Raw genomic sequence first — 22,075 nt, forward strand, 5'->3', positions numbered from 1 at the left:
ACAAATTCCCCTCCTTCCTGCACAGTAGCGAGCAGACACAGATGTGCTACTGTATAACAGCAATTAGACAAGTCAACTGCTATAAAAAGAAAAACAAATCATTTCCGATTTAAATGAAACCATGTTGAAAAATAATTGAATTGAAAATTGCTGTACGGACTTTCACAATGTTCCATGACTTTCCGCAAAGCAGTTGTCTCTTTAGGCCAGCACCGAGGGAAGGACACGGAAGATGTAGAATTTAATGGCGATATATTTAGCTTGTTGCAAAATGTAGATATGATGAGCCTAAATCAAACGCCCCAAATCTAGGCCATAGAAAGAGTCCTGCTGCCTTCCCTGACCTCTTCAAGGAAAACCTTAAAAATAGGTTTAAAAATCCCAAGAGCAGATCTTTATTAGCATTTCTACTTGTGCAGGGAAGGGTGACATTTATAGAGGATTAAATGCAAGTAGAAAAACAATGATGTCCAGTGTAGCGTTGTATAGAAAGTGCAATTGTATATTACTGTGTTTACTTATAGCACTGTACTTACAGTCTGTCCAAACATTCTAGTTGCCCACACAGGACCAACCACCCACTGCGCTCAACCACCAAGAAAGACTCAGACGTTTGGCACTCACGCGGAACACAGACTAGACAGGGCACCATTACTGAGGCCAGACCATGACTGTACCATATCTGACCATACCACATACGTCCAGATAGTGCTCCATCAGGATCAACTGCCTTATTGGCCCCAAACATGATGTGATTTTTGCCCAATTAGGTGTAAATCGGCTGAATTAACAATGAAAATGTACAATTGAGATATACAGTAACAGGGAATTGTACAAAATGTTAATATACGCAAAAAAAAAAAAAAAAGTATAATTGAGACCCATCCTAAATGGCTTGGGCACTGAGTATAAATAGTACCATCTTCAAGAATATTCCACATCAACAGATATTTGGAAAGACCACATATAGTTAAACAATTATTACACTTATAGTCAGTGGTCGAAGTGGAAATGTAGAAAGGGAGGCATGGAAAACATAAGTGAATGGTACGTAATAGCTTTACAATGAAGGCAGTAGTAGAAGTGGCAGTATGGTATATACCAGCCCACTTCCACCACTGCTTATAGTGTATCGCAAATGTATACAGGTTTCTAAAGTCCACATTACATAGGTCTGCATGAAGGCAGTCATCTTCTGGGCAAATATAAATGTTCATAAGTATTAAAGAGAGAGTAAATCTTCCATGTACTGGCAGGATCATATTTCAAATTTTAAGAAGTCCGTCAGCTATCAAAATAGACCTCTGATGTTCTCAGAAGATTAGTGCCACAGGATGGCAAAGTCACACTAACAGCTGATTTACATAATACCTTCTTCATTACAGCAGGAAGCACAAGACAGCGAGGGAGGGAGGGGCCCCATTTGATAGCCAATTTTCTCAAGAATGTAATGTGTGTTTATAACTGTGTTCTAAATCTCAATGTTCTAAATCTCAGAAACAGTGGGATGCCCATAGGCGATATTAACCTTTAATGAGTAGCTGTAGCTAGACAAAATACAATGTTGTCATGCTTTGATGCATTAGCAAAAGTAATTTAAGAGCAGACTGTGGATGTATTTGTTCAGTCACATGGACTCCTGTTAGATGGCAGCTCTGTTGCTACCGATTTCAAGCTTTTTAAGTTTGTCTTTTTGAACTTTAAAAAGTCAATTCTCAGTGAGACAAATCTAAATTGAAACAGTTAAAAGGATTCTATGCACATAGATGATATCAATTTGTTTTACTTTCCATCCATGTTTATAAATAACATTTATTAGCAGAAACTACATTAATCTATACTGTCTAAGGGTTAGTTTTATACAGGATTATAGCGCAGTTGCTGGCTTTATAAAATGTTTGCCTGTGTCTTCATAAATACCAAACATAAAGATAAATTCCTGTGACATTTTAATTTCAAAGGGTTTATTTCAAACTAAATGAAAGAATCAAGTCATTAGTGGTAAAAAAAATAAAAAAAAATAACCAAACCCCCCCCCCAAATATGTACAAATAACTGTGAATGTCATAACGTCAGGAGACATGTGAAGGACTAGACTTTAGATGTAGAACTAATTTCTGTTTTATTATCTGTTCTTATGGCTTCCAGACTTTTGTTAGTTCTGCATAAAAAGCGTCACATCAGCAGCACTACAAGGAAAGAAAAGTTCTGGAATCTCATGGATTTTGACGGAAGATACTTTGTTTTTCTACAAATCCTAAATATAAAGGTTACACTAAGTGGGAAAGAGATGGGGGAGCACTGTGTTTTTCAAAGATGATGACTGAACATGATGACTGTTGACAGAACAATGATTTGAGCCTAAACTCACCGCTGCAGTGTCTGGAATCCCTGCTCCTTGTACAGCAGTTCCTGCTTCATTTGTGACAGCTCCCTCTTTAGTTTCTTAACCTAGTGAATAAACAAATGAACCAGCTTGAGTGTTGGTCAGTGTGCAAGTTGCACTAGTAAATCGGAGTGCATGAGCAGATTAGACAGGGCTATTCCTACTGTGAGGCGACATGTGAACCTGGTCTTGCTCTGCCCATTTGTGGGGTTAGCAGAGACTAGGTTCTTACCTGCCCCTCCTGGACCACCTGCTTACCTGCCCTCCTTTAACTGCTCGTAAGAATAGATGCCAGAAAATGCAGCACAAGGGTCTGCAATGCCCCAAGGGTCAGGACTACCCATGAGGCTTTGAAAATGTTAGGTTGTTGTAACATCACTAATCTCAGTGTAGTCTATTTTATAATTAGCGATGCAAGGTAAGCAAACCAGATAAATTGTGTTTGTTAAGTAACCATAGTAACAAATACATAAGTAGAAAGCTTACCCGGACTTTTGTAGTGGAGATCTCTGCTTTAAGGATATCGGGATCATACTTGGTACTTGAAGATGAGCCTGAAAATACTAAAAACAAAATACCAAACAAAGCTTAATAAAATATTCCATAAACACAATTTTCCAGCAGAAATCACACTCAGAAAGCTTATATTTTAATAATCTAAACTTACTTGCTAAACACATTCAGTGCTAAGAACAAGTGGGACGTGTCCTCCACATATACCCCTAAAGTGCTATGGCCTAGGTCCCACTTCTACTTGGCACTTACGGGGTTTAAAGTTATAAATAATACTCACCGTTCCTAACCTTCCAAACAGATGAGTGTGTCTTGTCAGTGGATCCATGGAAGTGTGAGCAAATTATGACATCATTGAGTCGGTACACAATGACATCATAGAGCAAGTCACCACACTAAAGAAAAAAATCTGAAGAGTCAAGCGATGGGAGGAGGGCACTAAAAGTGCCCATCATCCTTCATCCTGGCACATAGAAACTCAGGGATTACCTTGTTTGAAAAAGGAGTGTTTCCCTCTTTCAAACAATGTATCTCCTTTGGATATATTGTCTGGTGATCATCAGACAAGAATACCCTACACTACAGAAAGCATTAAGAAGTCACGGATGATGAAGGAGGGCACTGTTATGAAGCCCAGATCTCCACTGTAGGCATCAAGCTTGGGGGTACCCACTTTTGAATGCTATAGCCTCTTAGTATTTATTGTTTGGGTATTACATATGATCAAGAAAACATTAAGAAGGCCAGAGATGGGGCAGGGGTGTTGCAATGCACAGACCTCATCCATCCTGGCTCCAAGAAATGGTGGTGATCATTTGACAGAGGATAGTCCTGTGTTTCACTTTTAATCACCATACCCTAGGCTACAGAAAGAGTCTAGAGAAGTCTAGAAAATTGGGGGAGTTACAAGGCCCAGGTTTCTCCCATCCTAGCTTCATGAAACTCCAGGTTACTCTCCTTTGATGTCCTAGTTTTCAAAGTGGTATTATTCCTATACATTTTATGCATTTCATTCAAGTGCAAAAAATGTATCACCATATTCAAGTGCATATTCTATTAATAAATACTATGTGTAAAATGCAGTTTTTCGCCGTTTTGTAAACGTGAATTGATGGCAAAGCAAAAACCCGTATTTATTGGTGATGTTTAGAAAAAACATTACACAAATCTTGCAATTTCAATAAAAAAAAATATATATTTTAGGTAGATTTATTTTGCCATATCAGGAGCTATAAGCAAACTAATGGTGTTTTCTGAGAATTCAAAGTCTTCTGAAAATAAAAGTATACTTTGTCTGGGTACTGCATAAACAAATTACTGATACTGATGTTGGGATGTGACCAGCACAAAAAGTGGCTCAGCAAACGGGTGAAGAAAGCCACAGCAGTGAAGGGGGTTAATGGCTAATTCCAATCAAAACTGAAAATCCAGTTCGTATTAAGCCAAATATTACTTCTATGAGGATTCAGTGTTCCACCAGATCGTAAAACAAAAGAAATAGGATGCTCAAGGGATTGGATACCTCACATGAATCATATTCAAAATAAGTAATATAATGTGAGGGGGTGCCTCCAACTAAGTAAATACAAAATTACATCAACTTGTGGTTACATCAACTTGTTTTCTGCATCCCTCCAGTCCACAGTCTCCATCCAGGAGAACTCTGCTGGACCCTGGCAGACATTATGGGTGGAATACCTGACCAGAGGTAACTGAATTAATGTGTCACATATAACTCTACCTAAGGGGGTTTATCAAGGCAATGGTTTCCAGGTGTAAAAAGAAGGGGAACTGCTCAATGACCTTCTATAATGAGAGAGCTTCAGCTCATATGACATCAGCCTCCAACAGACTGATGTTGGTTTGATTGTAAACAACCTGTTATTTGACTACATACAGACAATTGGATGTACCAGGTGAGCATTCAACGCCTTTCTCACCTTGTGCAGAACTCAAATGATAAGTGAAGTGTAGGCCATGAGGCTGTTCACATAACTAAGCACGATTATTATTGCTATACATTGCCACATGGAGTATATTTTCCAATGAGTGTTGCCACATGAACCTACTTTATAGACAGAGACCGGCAGATAGAGGGGTCTTGCTGCAGGTAAACCATACATAACCCCTATTTGTCCAGGCAACACCTTACATACTTACGGCTAGTACGTGAGCTAGATTTTTCTTTATAGGCATCATTGAGCCTCACATATTCATCCAGGGCAAGCGCCAACCTCTGCTCCTTCACGTGGTAAAGCTCTTTCTGAGTGCTTAGTGCATCCTGTGCCACCATAAGATAGTCTTTCAACATACACTCTTGTTCTTTCCTCCATAACTTACGTGGATCTTCTATCTGTGTGGTTTCTAGAAAAAAACAACCCAAAACACATTTACAGCTACAAACAGAACACGGTAAACTGGAAAGAATAATGTACAAAAACGTCTTCATTGAAGTAGGTAGTAAAAGGCAAACACCCTTATGTAGTAGTAAATAGAAAATGTCTTGAACACAGTATCCTCATTTTATTCTGCACAGTTTTATAACAATACTATATGCATTGTGTTTTAAAATGGCACTTCTAAAATTAAAGTAATCTCTTTGTGATAATAACTTGCTATTAATGTGTTTAAGGCATGTTGGTACTTTTAGTGCCACATCAGCTGAGAATCCACAGAAGCCTACTTCACATGTAAGGGATTTTAATATCTATATATTTATATCCATATCAATCTATGTATATTAAAACTCCTTTCACAAGCAGTGGATAAAATCAGTTTAGAAGGTAACAGTTTTGGTATTCAGCAAGGCTGTCTAGTTAAGCATTTCCCTATGGAGCAAGATACAAAATACTCCAGGGTTCCACAAACCATCCATCTCTATTACTGGATCCATGCAGAGGTCTAATGAGTTACACTGAAACACTGAAGAGGCTTTATAAGCCATATACAATAAAGATCGTAATCACACACCACATCATGTGTGTGTTAAATAAAAATCGCCTTCACAAAGATAGCAAACCATTTAAGAGATAGATCCAGCACTGGATTTGTCAGGGAGAATACATAACATTAAAAAAGCTACAAGCTGCATTAATTCATTAACAGTCATCTACCTCTACCATCTATCACAACTTTCCAGATAATACTTTACTTAGAGGAAAGAAAAAAAAAAGTTGTCACAAACATTAGCAAAAAGAGCCAATAAATAATTATACTGGTCAGAGTTATGGAGTTAAATCATCATCATCATCATCTATTTATATAGCGCCACTAATTCCGCAGCACTGTACACAGAACTCACTCACATCAGTCCCTAATGGAGCTTACAGTCTAAATTCCCTAATATACACAGACCGAAAAACTAAGGTCAATTTGATAGCAGCCATATAGTTTAATTAGAATGTTTTTGGAGTGTGGGAGGAAACCCATGCAAACACGGGGAGAACAAACTGGTAGGTTAATTGGCTACTAACAAATTGACCCTAGTTTGTGTGTATGTTAGGGAATTTTGACTGTACGATCCAATGGGGCAGGGACTGATGTGAATGATAAATATTCTTTTTACAGCGCTACGGAATTGGTGGCACTATATAAATAAATGGTGATGATGAGGATGTATGCCTATTCCACCATGTGTGTGATTTTTGGTTTTATGCAACTTTCCCATTTTATTTTATTTCTTTACCGTGATAGGCAATTATTATAAGCACGCTAAAAATGGAAGATTGTAGAAGAATTGTTCTGTCCTCATCACTGTCACAAGTGGAAATACCTCCTCTGTAATATTAAGCATAGGCTATCAGAATGAAGCTATGGTATCTGTGGTTAAACACCACGTAACTCATACTTGCCAACTTTTATGACCTATCTTCTGGGAGATACAAGGCAAGTATGACATAAAGTTACCAAGTGATGTTGATTAGTATAGATAATGCAACCCCTGCGTAACCTACTGTTTTGTGCTTAAATTCAGTGTGCATATATAAGCAGTGCATTGATTCATGGCAGACTATATAAAAATGTATGTTGCTCTGATTTGGAAAGCATTATGTTTTTTATGTTTAATAAGTGCCACATCAAGGCACACAAGCCTCACTATTACAGTTTCCAGCTATGCATACATCTTTTACAGTAGTTTCATAAATTTCTTTTGAGATACACTTTAGGTGTAGATTTACTAAACCTCTAAAAATGAAAAGTGGAAGTGTTGCCCATAGTAACTAGCAATCATTTTCTAGAATGCACTAGATTAAATTATAGCTGCAATCTGATTGGATGCTATGGGCAACACCTCTACTTTTCCTCTACAGAAGTGTTATTATATCTACCCCTTCATCTCTAAATGGAATGTTATCATTGTTAGGCAAGAAAGTAAAATAAACAGGCCAACATAAAGTGCAAGCTTCAAAAAGCAAAAAAAGAAGCTTGTATTACAGGTTTCTAGGAATCTATTGCTACAAAAAGAATTTTCTGAGTCAATATTTTCAAGTTTCTGCAGCCTCACACCACGTAGGAATGTCCACTGTATTATTTACTTTGAATACACAAACAGTGATACATGTTATTGATCTCATTATGAGATGACCTTTTCAGCTACTTGAAAACAGCTATATGGCTGTAGTATGTAGTAGCTAAGGTTTCACATACAGAATATTTACTGCGTGAAAATATTAGCTCTTTGACACGTACCGAACCAGTGCAATCTGGATTAAGCAAAGAGACCATTATATTATAATAAAAAAAATTATATATTATATTATATATTATATATATATATATATATATATATATATATATATATATATATATATATATATATATATATATATATATATATATATATATATATATATACACATATATACATACACACGCACACATATACTTTGTCATCTAGAGTGGTTACCCCTATATCCATGCCACTGTGTCCTACTCACTTACTACAAGCTAGCAGGCTTTATATTAGGGATGTGCACCGGCCACTTTTGGTGTCTCGTGTTTTGGATTCGGATTTGCTTGATGTTTTGGGTTCGGATTTGTTTCGCAAAACACCTGTCGAAAGGTTTTGGTTCAGATTTAAGGTTTTGGATTCGGATTTACTTTGAAAAAAGCATAAAAAGTTCCAAAATCAAGTTTTTGGGCTTATTTTCACTCCTACGCTATTATTAACCTCAATAACATTCAATAACAATCATTTCCACTAATTTCCAGTCTATTCTGAACACCCTCACACCTCACAATATTGTTTTTAGTCCAAAACGTTTCACCGAGGTAGCTTTCTGGACTGCATAGTGGAGTGGTCCCGGTACCCAATTTGGTATTGGGGCCACAATATATCACCCTCAACTGGTCTCAATTCCACCAAAAAAGTATCTGGACTGCGTAGTGGAGTGGTCCCCACAATATAATAAAAAAATCCCTCAACTTGTCTGAATTCCACCAAAAAAGTATCTGGACTGCGTAGGGGAGTGGTCCCCACAATATAATAATGAAACCCTCAACTGGTCTGAATTCCAGTGCACAGATGGCGGACACCGGATGGACGTCTAAAACCAACATAGCAGTTAAGGGCGCAGTTCCTCTTTTTTGTGACTGCACAAACAATTAACGTTGTAATAGAAATGACATTTTTTTTTTTTTTTTATATATAGAAAGAAGGTAGTACTAGAAATGGCAGTTATTCGAATCCCCAGGAGAGTCTAAGTGGGGTGAGCCACAGAAAGATGATTTCCCTCAGTTTCTCTAACAGGTTGTCAGTGTTGTGCGTCTTCTTAAAACCTGTGATACATAACTACACACACTCGGCAAAGCTTTTACAAATTATCTGCGGCACAGGAGAGTACCACTGGACTGGAGTTATACAGCAGTACCACTGGACTTATACTGCAGAATCAGTGAAATTTGTAATATGGCAGTAACAACAATGGACTTATACTGCAGAATGAGTGAACTTTGTAATATTGCAGTACCACTGGACTTATACTGCAGTATGAGTGAACTTTGTAATATTGCAGTACCAATGGACTTATACTGCAGAATGAGTGAACTTTGTAATATAGCAGTACCACTGGACTTATACTGCAGAATGAGTGAACTTTGTAATATTGCAGTACCAATGGACTTATACTGCAGAATGAGTGAACTTTGTAATATAGCAGTACCAATGGACTTATACTGCAGGATTGTTTTGGGATTTTTTTATTTTTTTTTATAATTACTTTTTTTGTAATTTTTTTTATAACTTTTTTTGAAATTTTTTATAATTTGAGAATAATGGTGAAATAACAATGCCCTTAGAAGGACAGAGCACAGGACACAGCACCACTGGACTGAGCACAGAGCACAACACAGCACAGCACAGCACTGAACTGAACTGAACTGAACAGCACGAGATATAGCAGGACAGAGGACCACCTAACACACCCTCCCTCTACCCTGATCAATGCCCGAGTGAAGATGGTGGCGACTAGCGGGGAATTTATAGGATCCGAGTATCGCGAGATCCGACAGCGGGATTATGACTCAGAGCCTCGGTTTCAGTTTTGCAATTGGCGGGAATACCCGGATCTGTCTCGGATCCGGCTCGGATCGGCAACGTTCGGGTGGGCTCGGATTTCAGAAATCCGAGTGCGCTCAGCTCTACTTTATATATTTCCCTTTGAATAATAGCCTAGGGCAGAGGAAGACAACCTGCTACTCCTAAGCTGACACTACATATTCCAGCATGTTATGGCTGACAGAGCAATAGTGTATTCCAGCAACAAACGTTCATAACAGCTCTACATGGCCTTATTGTTGTTGTTGTTATTATATTAATTTAGGTTATTTATAAGGTGCTGACAAAGGGTCTGCTGTGCTGTACAATGGGAATAGGCACGAGAGGGAATGGGAAAGAGACCTGGGCACACACCGAAGGAGGATTGTTGGGAGACTATTAGATCGAGTGTTGCCTTCTGCTTCATCTCTACCTCATTTAAGTAAAATGCCTACAAGGTCTATTATAGATGGTACTTCACACCCGACAGGCTTGCTAAAATATATCCAACTGACTCTCCCCTGCTTGTTGGCGAGGCTGCCGTCATATTGGCACTTTCATACACATCTGGTGCCCAGTGTCATCTCATCCTTTTAGGACAAAGTTGGCAACCTGTTGTTCTCCCTCTTCCAATGCCCTTTCAGAAACTCATTATCTTTCCTTCTCTGCTACCCTACCCAGGATACAGATACCCACTCAACTAAGCAAGCTTCACATGTACTGGCCGCAGCACGATGCCAGATAGCAAAATCGTGGAAACAGGCTGACCCTCCCTGCATCTCCTCTTTGAATGCCTATGTCTGGTTCATAGACAGAATGGAGGAAATTACCTTCCACCTGCATGATAAGGAGGAAAATTTCCATCATTTTTGGACCTCCTGGCTCTATAAGTAACATTCTCTAATCCCGCGCCTGCTCCTCCCCCTCTTTTGTCTTTTTTTTGGTGCCATCTCTGAGACACTTCTTCCCGCAGTTAGCGACGCCCCGTCCTGTATTCTCCTAATATATTGCATGTGAATCACTCAGTCTGTATTTTTAGCTCCATTTTGCTTTATATGTGGTTCTTGGTTTGTTTTTTTTTTAAAAATACTGTGAATATGCTTGGTTTCTATTATCTTGTTATCTCTTCAACCTTGTTTGTCACTCATGTTTGTTTAATCCAATTCTGAGTAAAAAATAAAAATGAACTTCATTAAGATTTTGAGGGCACCCTCATAATCAAAGCCAATCATCATAACCCCCTTATCTTCAACATTAACTTTCCTCAATTATAATTATTCCTTGCAGCACAATTAATGAACCATCATGGAGACACTTTCAAAGAACCCTCTTCTAGAAGTGTTGTGAAGATCTCCGAAGCAGATACGGAACAGGAGAGGGATTAAGGAAACACAAAGCTTTTTATTTTTATTTTTATTTTAAATAACACAAGAACATGAGTCCAGGAGAAAGGGGATCAAGGGGCATGTACCCCCTCACCCCCCTCTCCCCAATTTTGCTTTGGTTCGGTTACTGATGCTGCAAGAGTTTTCCCCTCAACAGGTAACAGAAAAGAAGGTTACATAAGTGGTCAGGTTGAACAAGATCGGACCAGATGGCTATATCACTTCCAAAATGATTGGAGTCTTTGTGCGTTCAAAAGATGAACAAACAGGCTTATAATCAGTCATGTGTGTGTGGCCAGAATTACATGTTCTACAAAATGACAAGATCTGCAACTCCTTGTCTCAAGTAGTCCTCATTACAGTGTACCTTCAAATACTGTCCAAGTGCAAATTTGGATAACTTGTGCACTCTACCTAGGACCCAATTCTTCATACATCCTTTAAAAAGACCCTTGAATCCCTCCAAAATCGACCCTTGAACCTTCCTTAAAAAGGCCCTTCACTTGTGCGGCACTCGCTCAATATAGTAAGCACGACATATCTCCAAACATTCCCAACACTCCGGACAAAGGTCAAATCAGGACAGTTGGGAAGCATGCAGCAACAACGACAAATGTGGTAAAAGAAAATGCTTCTTGCATAAGAGGAGCCATGTAAATGAGTACATATTTTCTAGAACAGGAAATATCAGCAAGACTTATGTGCAAAACTCTAATCCCTTAGACCTGAACCAGAAGTATGCAAGCAATGACAAAAAAATGAGGACCAACCAGCTTTCAAGTCTCCTCCAATTAATACACTGTCTTCTGAGATCTCAGAAAAGGATATCTACTGGCCCACACTATCTCTTATCAAGCCACATACAAAAGATTTGGGATGTGGCTATGCACATTAACAGGTGTGACTTTACAAAAATACTTCCATTGCACAGCATGTTGAAACAGCAGATCAGGCTTAAAACATACTTGCATACTTTTAATAGCTTGTTTCCGAGAGATGTGGGAGGAGGCTCGATTACGCGAATCACATGATGGAGAGTATATGAATGTGATTTGCTTCTTTCATCTCTGCTCACTTTGTGTCATCCTCGGCAAATCCCTCCCCACCTTACTGCAGTTAAGAGCTCTCCAGGAGAACTGCCTACTCTCCTAGGAGTCCATGAGGTCTTCCCCTAATCAAAGAGTCTTCCAGACATAGTGGGAGAGTGGGCAACTATAGCAGGCAATAAATGACAAAAGAAAATGACCAGCCTATTAACTTAGCAGTGTGCCGGCTTGCAGACTATTATACCAGCCGTGAACAACCCAGCACAAGATATCAGCCATTTGCCGCCAGCATATAATTATACCAACCATTGGATAGCACTGCAGAATTAGTAACTGCGACTGAATCATTTATAAGTAACTAATGGTATTAATTTATTTAAAGGAAATAGCGCAGGGCGCTTATTTATATAATTGCAAATGCACTTATTTTTTATATTGTGTATATTTTGGTAAGATAGATCTTTATTTCTGAGACCAGGAAAGAAACTCATTTGTTTTAACATTGCTAGAGGAAATGCATTATTTCTAATATATTTATCTGATACAATAAACCTTTGTTTAGAAAGTATTTTGCATATCTGTGTAAGGAAATGCCTTGTTTGCAACTTTTCTAGGGGAATTCTTTTGTTTGAAGGAAATGTGTATTCTGCAACTGTTGGAAGAGAGCACCCATGCTAATCTCATGTTGATCAGACCTTTTGGTGTGAGTGTCCAATACCCCTTAAGGGAAAGTAAAGGGCAATTAGACTTGCTGTCAGATGTCCACTGTGTCCAAGATAAAATGCAGGAAGTCACAGCAAGGTTTTAGGATATCACAGATAAGCATAAATATTGGTAGCTTTGCATTGCATGTAAATCTATGTTTGGGTAAACAGGTTGCATCTTGATTGTAAAACTAACCTGTGAGGCTGTGTCTAAAACTATGTAAAAAGAGAGCCCTTGTAAACTGAAATGTATCATTCTGACCTGACCACTGATACCTTTAATCAGTGGAACTGTCCTTGTCAGGACACTTGAGCTAAATAAACATCACTCTTTGCTTCAAGACCCTGCTTGACAACTTTTTCAATATTGCTGTAATCTTGTGACCTACAGATTAGACCCTAAAATCTAATCCGTCCTCCGGCTGAGGTTTGGACACAGCTTTCCAGTACCACCGCTCTGCCGCTGCCAGAGGGGATCCATCCACAGCACCCTGATCCATAGTAAGCGGTCAGGGGTACCAGCACGGGAGTACACTAGCAGTGACAGTTACCCAGAAGGAACGTGGTTCTGGACACCATAAAGGAGTCCAGTGGTGCAAGCAGGCTCCTCCTACTGTTGCAGGAGGGGCATATTCGGAATAACGAAAAGGGATGGTGGCAAAGCAAGCCCAGCTGATTCCCAGCAACAACCGATAGGGTGGCATAGCCAATCCATCCTATCACTATGGCACTATATAAATAGATGATGATGATGATGATGATGATGATGATGATGATGATGATGATACCAGCACACTTGTATATCAGTTTCTGACACCTGCCCCCAAGCACACTAATACATCAAACTGTGACCACAACCCTACATACCCATACCAACCATCAAGAGTGGGTAAAAAAAAATCTCTCTCAACACTCATTAAGAGTGTACAGAGACTCTTGAAGCAGCACACATATATATATTTATTTATTTAGTCGTGAACATCGAGAACTTTACAGTGATTTCTAAGGGTTAACCCATCACATAATTGCGGGGAGTAAGGCCGAAATCATAACTGCAGTCTAAATATGGTATATCAATTAAATCCATTGCCAGGTTTATTATTATTATTATCTTTGACTTATAAGGCACCACAAAAGGTCCGCAGCGCCATACATTACATATACAGAAAACAGAACCAAGACACAACATGACAGGTTGAGCTACTAAAGTGTAAAATGTGAAGTCAGAAAGTCTGTTGTGTGTGTATTCAGTGACTCTGCACATCCCCATGTTAGAAAATAGCAGTGTCACCTGTGGCAGCTTCAAAGAGCCCATGCTGTCAGCTATATCCTGACACGAGTAAGTTTTTGGACACCTGAATAGACTTTGTGGGGCTGGTCACAGCTTGATATTCTTGCAGCCAAAGACAGCATTTGAAGGCCTATACAGGTATATAGAAATATGAGCTTCAAAAAGGAAATTTTTTTATCATAGTTCATAGTTTGTGAAAGCTGGGTGTCACTCCATACTGAAGAGCAGAAATCACACCAGGGGGTAAATGCATCAAGGTCCGATTTTTTTTCAGCATTTTAAAATGATAACCCGCGATTTTAGTCCCAAGGCCACCAGATGTATTAAACGACGATTTTTACTCTGATCCTAAAGATCGCTGGTCATCTCTGGTGATTTGCTGCAATGTCAAAAACTCCCGTGTTTAGCAAACGCTCCTCATCTAGTAGCGTGATTAGTAAACACATCACTGTTACACTGTCCCTGCTTATAGAGCCAGAGGTCCGGCAGTTGTCAAGTGTTAAAAATAGTTAAAAGTTTTTTTTAAAAAAGTGTGGGGTCCCCTGGCCAGCCACTATTAACCCTAGTGCTGCCAGCCTACTGCTGTTTACGCGAAAATTGGGAAACAAAATGCATGGGGTCCCCCTGATTTTCACATAACCAGCACTAGGCAAACTTGCCTGGAGTGGGTGGCACTATAGCTGGGGGACACGCAGCAATGTCCCCCAGCTATTTAGAGAATAAGACTTGTTGCTTTGTCATGTTGTGGCGAGATTTCCGTCCAGCAGTCAAACAATTGTTTACAACCAAAAAATTATCTTTACAATATTTGTCGCTCTGTGGTCTAATAGTAAGTGTGTATAATATATGGTGGGAATTTATATATTACGTTACTAAGGACATTTACAATTATATGTTCATCCATATGTCTTTCCCTGTTATTCTTTATTATAAAATTAAGAGTCTGTAACAATTCTGAAGTATACGTAAATTGCAGCAATGTTTACAGGCATTGTGTTATAATGCAATGTAGTAGGTGATGGAATATATTTTTCCCTTCCATCACAAACTGTAAAAGACATAACCCATAGCTAGCAATCAATAAATAAACCTCTAGTCGTATGTGCCAAAAAAGATAGAAAACAAAAGACAATAGTAACTAGTGGGACTCAAAAGTAAAAACAAATCATATATAAAAATAATCATACATATGAAAGAACAGATACATTAAGGCTGACGAAAACAGTGCGGATGTGAAAACAAAGGCTAGGTGGGCCTTGTTCAGCAGAGCATACACTCTAGAGGGAGTGGGCAAAGCTGTGACAATAGGAGCTAGCGGGACTGTATGGAGATTGGGACAAAGGTGTATGTACCCGGAAGGAAAACACAGAAGTCTGTAAAGCAGTGACTGCAACCTAGATCATCATCTATTTATATAGCGCCACTAAGTGCGCAGCGCTGTACAGAGAACTCATTCACATCAGAATTAGGCTTCGGTTAACCCCATTTCCTCCACTTCTTATTTTCAGAGGCGAGGAATGAGAACCTTGACCCCGCCTCAACACTGGACAGTCGAATGAATACATTTGTTCAATTATACAATGGCTTTGATATACTTTGATTTAATGCATACTTGCCTACCTTTATAACTCCCACTCTGGGAGGTCTCGGAGGGAAGACCAGGTGGAAAATACACGGGGGGGGCCCATTGTGTGGCCTCGCCCATGCTGTGAAAGGCCGATCGATATTCACGGCATTGCATAAGTGAGGGGGGAGCGTGATGATGGAAATTGCGTCATTAAGACCCTCCTCAGTCGGGATCAGTCAGGATGCCTCTTGTTTCGGGAGTCCGGGAGCACTCCCTGAAATTCAGGAGCCTCCCAGATATTCAGAGAAAGCAGGAAAGTATGATTTATACCGCTTTCATACTGTTGCCCCGGCAATATCCCCGGTATATGAACCCGTGATATTGCTGGGGGACAGAGGCTCCCACAGAGAGAAACTCCCGGGTGAGAGCCCGAAATACAGGTCTGCCCGGGTCTCCATGGCAACATCACAAGAGGAGCTCTGATTGGCTCTTCTTGTGATGTGTTTTTTTTTTTTTTTTAAACTTTATAATTGTGTTTGGTGAAACCCAGGTTGAAAAACCCGGGTCTCACCATTCATAGTGCAGGCGACCTGGGTAGGTCCTGGGAATTACCCCACCAAAAGTCCCGGGTCGAAATCACGAATTTTTCACTAACACCATTCATACTGCACCTAAACCCGGCTCGTCTGGGCTTGCCCCGGCAAAAACACGGGTTTTTTATGCAGTATGAATGGAGTATTAATGTCTATAAGAGTTTACACACTTTTCAAATTAGTTTATTTAGCAGTACTAGGAATCTATAGATGGACTGCTGTTACTTTAGGGAATTATACCAGGAATATGGTACCGTATAAAAAGGAAATTGCAGATTCTAATGGAAAATTAAGAACATTAATTGCTAGTAAGACATTTGCAGTCCTACACAACCTCAATACTATAAATGTAGTATTCCTTTGTGTAGTATACTAGTGACATAAATTTGCATTATTGTTAATAAAATAATACAGGTTTACAAATTAGTTAAAGAATATAAAGTGTGTTTATAATGATTGTAACCCAACACAGAGGCCCATTTCTCAGCCCTGACTCATTGGTTTTAGAAGTACTTGGTATATGTTTATAGACAAACTAAGTGATTACATAGCTAGGAAGAACATTAAGGAACCTGGTTCTATTCCATTTTTTGTATAAATGTTCATATTTTTATACAAGACAGAGGTTAAGAAAAATGGTTTGCATCTGACTGCTTTATTTCAAAGACTTCACATATGAATATCAAAACTGCAACAGTGCTGGAGGAAGATGCAATAACACATTATTTGTATTTGTCCATCAGAGGGCTTTAAAAAATTAAGTTGAAATCCCTTTAATCTTAATTTCTTTTGCTGAATAGCACTACACAAACAATTTTTATTCGACCACTTATCCAAGCACAAACGTCAAATTTATCAAGTTGATTGAAATAATTAATGTGAAATAGTTAAGTCTGCATAGAAAAGCTCAGTGCATATAGAATACGTATAATGCGTAGTGGGATATTACTCATTTGAGAAAGGGGTTTATGGCGCCTAATATTCAAAAATGTGGTCAAACTTATAACAGGTGTCATAAAATGAAAAAAAGTCACTATTTGCACTTTGATAAATACTGTTAACCGTCTTAATGCAACTTAGAATAGATGCCATAAATCATGAATAGTCCAGTTAGTTAACCTTCCAACTGAGCAATATTCAGCCCACTATTTCCTTTTAATAAGGAGAACGATGTCCACCACATCTCTCCCTTATTCGGCGGGATTTGCTTTCGATCAGTCATCAACTAAAAAGTAATTTGCCATTTAGGAAACACAATGTGGTCTGTTAATTGGTTTTATGTTCAGAGGGCTCTGTGTGAAGAAAACTCTGTTGCTAGCTAAATAGACAAAAGTTTAAAAAAAGTGTTTTTAAAAAAGCTCTGGGAGCCTAGTACAGCATATATCTACACACATCATATGTCAAGTTATCTGTAGTATAGAGAATGCACTAAATCATCTTGTGATAAAGATGTCACAAGCTTCGCAGGAGACCACATTCCAACAGTTCCATAGATAGGAGAGAGCTGAAAAATTCCACAACGTAGTTTGATTTTTTTTTTTTAATCAAATATGATTTCCACAAAACCTGAAACACTGTAAACTGATGTGAAAAAATGTTAGACTTAGTCTATATGGATATCCAATTCAGCATTAAGGAGTTGTAGAAAGGAAGAATACAGCAGTGTAAACATTTGCTTTGCAATCCAGACATCTGTCAAAAATTTTAATTCAGACTCTTCTGTAGTTCATATGTGAAACAATGTCACACATGTATAGGGGTCCATAAGAGAAGAATTAATCATCTAGGTCAGTTTTTCTCAGCTACTGGTTGCTCTTACAACTATGAAATTGTACCTACTTAGGTTTAATGCACAAATAAATAAATACAAATTATTAATAAAGTAATTGCCCACACTCAATTGCCAATGCTGTTTTTGTCATTTATTGCCTGCTTCAAAAGAGGAGTGTACGTTTACTGCCATAGAAGGGGATATAAAATTGGCTATAAGCAGCCCACTAAAACAGTGAGCACATGCTCTTCCATTCAAACTTTCCAATGGCAGCTGTTAAAAAGCACATCAGTATCAGCGGGTGTATAACCCCTTTAATCAGTGACTTTACCTATCCAACATCCACAGACTTATATGGTTCTGAAAAAAAGAAACCCCACCACGAACCAAGTTGAGTGGTTATATAATTGCATCATTTAGTTTACGGTCACTACAACAGACACAAAAAACTAGGTAGAAAATAATTTACCATAACTGCCAGGAGATCAAACGCACACACGACTTGATGATTAAGGTTGGTACATTAGGTAAGTTTTAGCTAATGCGCCAAACATTATATTCAGCACTGGCTCCTACGCACTCAAAATATTATACAACAGGACACCTGAATTAGTGTAATTTGGCCATTCGCAGATGTGGCTACATTTCTCACTGTCCCAGTCATGTCAAATGCACCTACAGTCATGGCCAAAAGTTTTGAGAATGACACAAGTATTGGTTTTCACAAAATTTGCTGCTTCAATGTTTTTAGACCTTTTTGGTATACAGAAGTAAAATTACAAGCATTTCATAAGTGTCAAAGGCTTTTATTGACAGTTACATTAAGTTTATGCAGAGAGTCAATATTTGAAGTGTTGACCCTTCTTTTTGAAGACCTCTGCAATTCGCCCTGGCATGCTGTCAGTCAACTTCTGGGCCACACACTGACTGATGGCCGCCCATTCTTACCTAATCAATGCTTGGAGTTTGTCAGAATTTGTGGGATTTTGTTTGTCCACCTGCCTCTTGAGGACAGACCATAAGTTCTCAATGGGATTAAGGTCTGGGGAGTTGCCTGGCCATGGACCAAAAATTTTGATGTTTTGATCCCCGAGCCACTTAGTTATCACTTTTGCCTTATGGCAAGGTGCTCCTCCATCATGCTGGAAAAGGCATTGTTCATCACCAAACTGTTCTTGGATAGTTGGGAGAAGTTGCTCTTGGAGGATGTTTTGGTACCATTCTTTATTCATGGCTGTGTTCTTAGGCAAAATTGTGAGTGAGCCCACTCCCTTGGTCAAGAAGCAACCCCACACATGAATGGTCTCAGGATGCTTTACTGTTGGCATGACACAGGACTAATGGTAGCGCTCACCTTTCCTTCTCCAGACAAGCGTTTTTCCAGATGCCCTAAACAATCTGAAAGGGGATTTATCAGAGAAAATGACTTTACCCCAGTCCTCAGCAGTCCATTCCCTGTATCTTTTGCAGAATATCAGTCTGTCCCTGATGTTTTTCCTGGAGAGAAGTGGCTTCTTTGCTGGCCTTCTTGACACCAGGCCATCCTCCAAACGTCTTCGCCTCACTGTGCGTGCAGATGCACTCACACCTGCCTGCTGCCATTCCTGAGTAAACTCTGCACTGGTGGTGCCCAGATTCCACAGCTGAATCAACTTTAGGAGACAGTCCTGGTGCTTGCTCGACGTTCTTGGACGCCCTGTAGCCTTCTTCACAACTATTGAACCTCTCTCCTTGAAGTTCTTGACGATTCAATAAATGGTTGATTTAGGTGCAATCTTACTAGCAGCAATATCCTTGCCTGTGAAGCCCCCTTTGTGAAAAGCAATGATGACTGCACATGTTTCCTTGCAGATAACCATGGTTAACAGAGGAAGAACAATGATTTCAAGCACCACCCTCCTTTTAAAGCTTCCAGTCTGTTATTCTAACGCAATCAGCATGACAGAGTGATCTCCAGCTTTGTATTATTAATAAGCCTGGAGACTACATATACAAAATGTGTGAAAATAACACTAGGTCACTTTTGTCGTGTGAAACAGACACCCTACAGCCATCTACGGTAATCTAACTTCTTTTTACCTTATGTGTCTAGCGCTAATAAAAGCTGCATTTACCTTACAAGTATTATAAAAACTTGTACTGCAGCATTGCTGGAGGCACGCGGACTGACTGACACCGGTCATCCTAACTGAAGACACCCACAAACATTAAAAACATATCATAAAAACATGAATTTATGGTGACACTTCTGCACAAAAAAAAGGAACACCAGTATCTAGATTGGGCTTGTTACAAAACTATGCATTTTCTAAATACAGCGTAAACAACGTGGTGATGCAAGTATATTTGCCCCACATCATGACACTGGGGAACAGACTGGCACCACCCTCAGCAATGCCAGCTTGCTTATCATATTGCCAAATGGGTTTTTTGTTTGCTTTTTTAAAAAAGCAGACACCAATTGTAAAGTAAATGTAAGCAACAAACTCAATTGCATTTTTTTTATATTGTTCCTGCATTTTTACAGCTCCTACAGGTTTTAGGCCCAGACCAGTGGCGGAACTACCATTGGTGCGACAGGTGTCATGCACCGGGGTCCATGGAGATTATGGGGTCCGCTGCATATAAGATGCAGAGGGTCGGGGGCCCCGATTTTCTCCTCCCTGCAACGGGGCCCACAGCTCGCTAGTTCCGCCTCTGGCCCAGACTATTCTTTAGTTGGTAATACGATTTCCCTATATTATTACATTACAAATACTAATAACAATAATAATACTAAATTACATTATAAATACTAATAAACCAGGTTTCATACTTATGAATAGGCTGTAAATTTCTTTTCATTGCATTTTAATGACTATCCTCATATAAAATGTGTCTCACTTTTGATGGGCAGCTATTTTTAAACAGTATAACCAAGAGCTAAAATATTAATTTAGAAAACATTTATAAAATGTGATGGAATTAAGTAGGCATGGGTTAGGATAGGGTAAAAAGCACACATTTTTTAATCTGTATTCTAACCCTTGGGAATAAATTAAGTGTGGATATGTTAACCCGCCACTTAAAAATACCAAATTAATCAGAAAGATCTTTAAAAGCTGCTGGCTTGTTTTCTTGGCATGTTGTTGATGGGTTTATGTGTAATATAACCTCGCTGACACTTTATGCTAATGCCCAGCACAGTATGCTAAATAGCAGGCTTTCACAAACGTGTCATTTACATGTATACTTCTTCCACAGCTGAAGAAACAAGCAGCTTTTAAAAATATTAACTACAAACATTATTATGACAACTACAAGCAGCTTGTTTCCCTTCAGAACCAAGAAAACAAACTATTATTTTTAACCTCATAGACATCTAGTGGGGGATTTGTCCAGTTAATTAGCAATTTCTTACTTTTTGCTTTGGTTTGTATATTTGAAAGGGAGTCATGTGACACTTTTCTGATGAAATGCTATACCCCAATTTATAAACTAATACAAATTACTAAAATTTAGTCAACATCAAAGGGTGGGCTATTGGAGTCGGCAACTGTCAAATCAAACCAATTATGCTACAACACCAAACACCATTGTATACTGACAAAAACACAGGATTCAAACTGTGGTTTACAAAAATTTAAATCACAATTAATTCTCGGCTTAAGCATAACAATGAAACACAGGAGCTAGCAAGCATTTTATTAAACACTTATAGGGTCACCCGGTGTTGCGCTGATGCAATTTGTAATGTGTAGCAGGTTTTATATATTAGCAAATTATTTGGTAAATAGACCAAAAATGCTATTTAGAAAATAAAATTTGTTGCTTTGTCGCGTTGTCGTTATGTCGTTATGTCGTGTTGTGCCGAGGTTTCCTTCAGCAGTCAATTGTTGTTTACAGCTAAAAAATGATATTTTCAATATTTGACGCTCTGTCTGTTGCTATGTGGTCTTAAAGCTTACTTTTTAATACTAAAAAAACTATGTAAGATTTGGTATCTTTACCTTGAGAGTTGTGGAAGATATTTGCCAACAAACAAACTTCTTCTTTTATATAGAGAGAGATTTCTATTTCATAGAAAATGTAGTGCACCAACTACATTAAAAATAATTTAAAATGCCACATAAACAACTGTTGTCTTAAATTGTCATCAATAGCTCACATAATTATGCCTATGACCACATTTGGAAATGCATTAGGACCCATACCTCTTTAAAGTAAGCACAATAAATTTGAGCCATAGTTTACATCACACAAATACTCTATAAGCATTTGGAAAATTAATTGGACATTATGCTC

At 38.7% G+C, this 22,075-nt stretch overlaps 1 protein-coding gene across 1 annotated transcript in view; it reads right to left on the reverse strand.

The window, feature by feature from the left end:
* Positions 1–22,075, reverse strand: part of WWC2 (WW and C2 domain containing 2) — a 166,518-nt gene that overhangs the window by 62,416 nt on the left and 82,027 nt on the right. The window contains exons 3-5 of the mRNA XM_075197254.1: positions 5,060–5,263; positions 2,873–2,949; positions 2,372–2,451 (exon numbers count right to left, since the gene is read on the reverse strand). Of these exons, the coding sequence (XP_075053355.1) occupies positions 2,372–2,451; positions 2,873–2,949; positions 5,060–5,263 (361 nt within the window). The remainder of the gene's footprint in view (positions 1–2,371; positions 2,452–2,872; positions 2,950–5,059; positions 5,264–22,075) is intronic.

The sequence above is a fragment of the Mixophyes fleayi genome, chromosome 1 (assembly GCF_038048845.1).
Source record: "Mixophyes fleayi isolate aMixFle1 chromosome 1, aMixFle1.hap1, whole genome shotgun sequence".
NCBI classification, from domain to species: Eukaryota; Metazoa; Chordata; class Amphibia; order Anura; family Limnodynastidae; genus Mixophyes; species Mixophyes fleayi.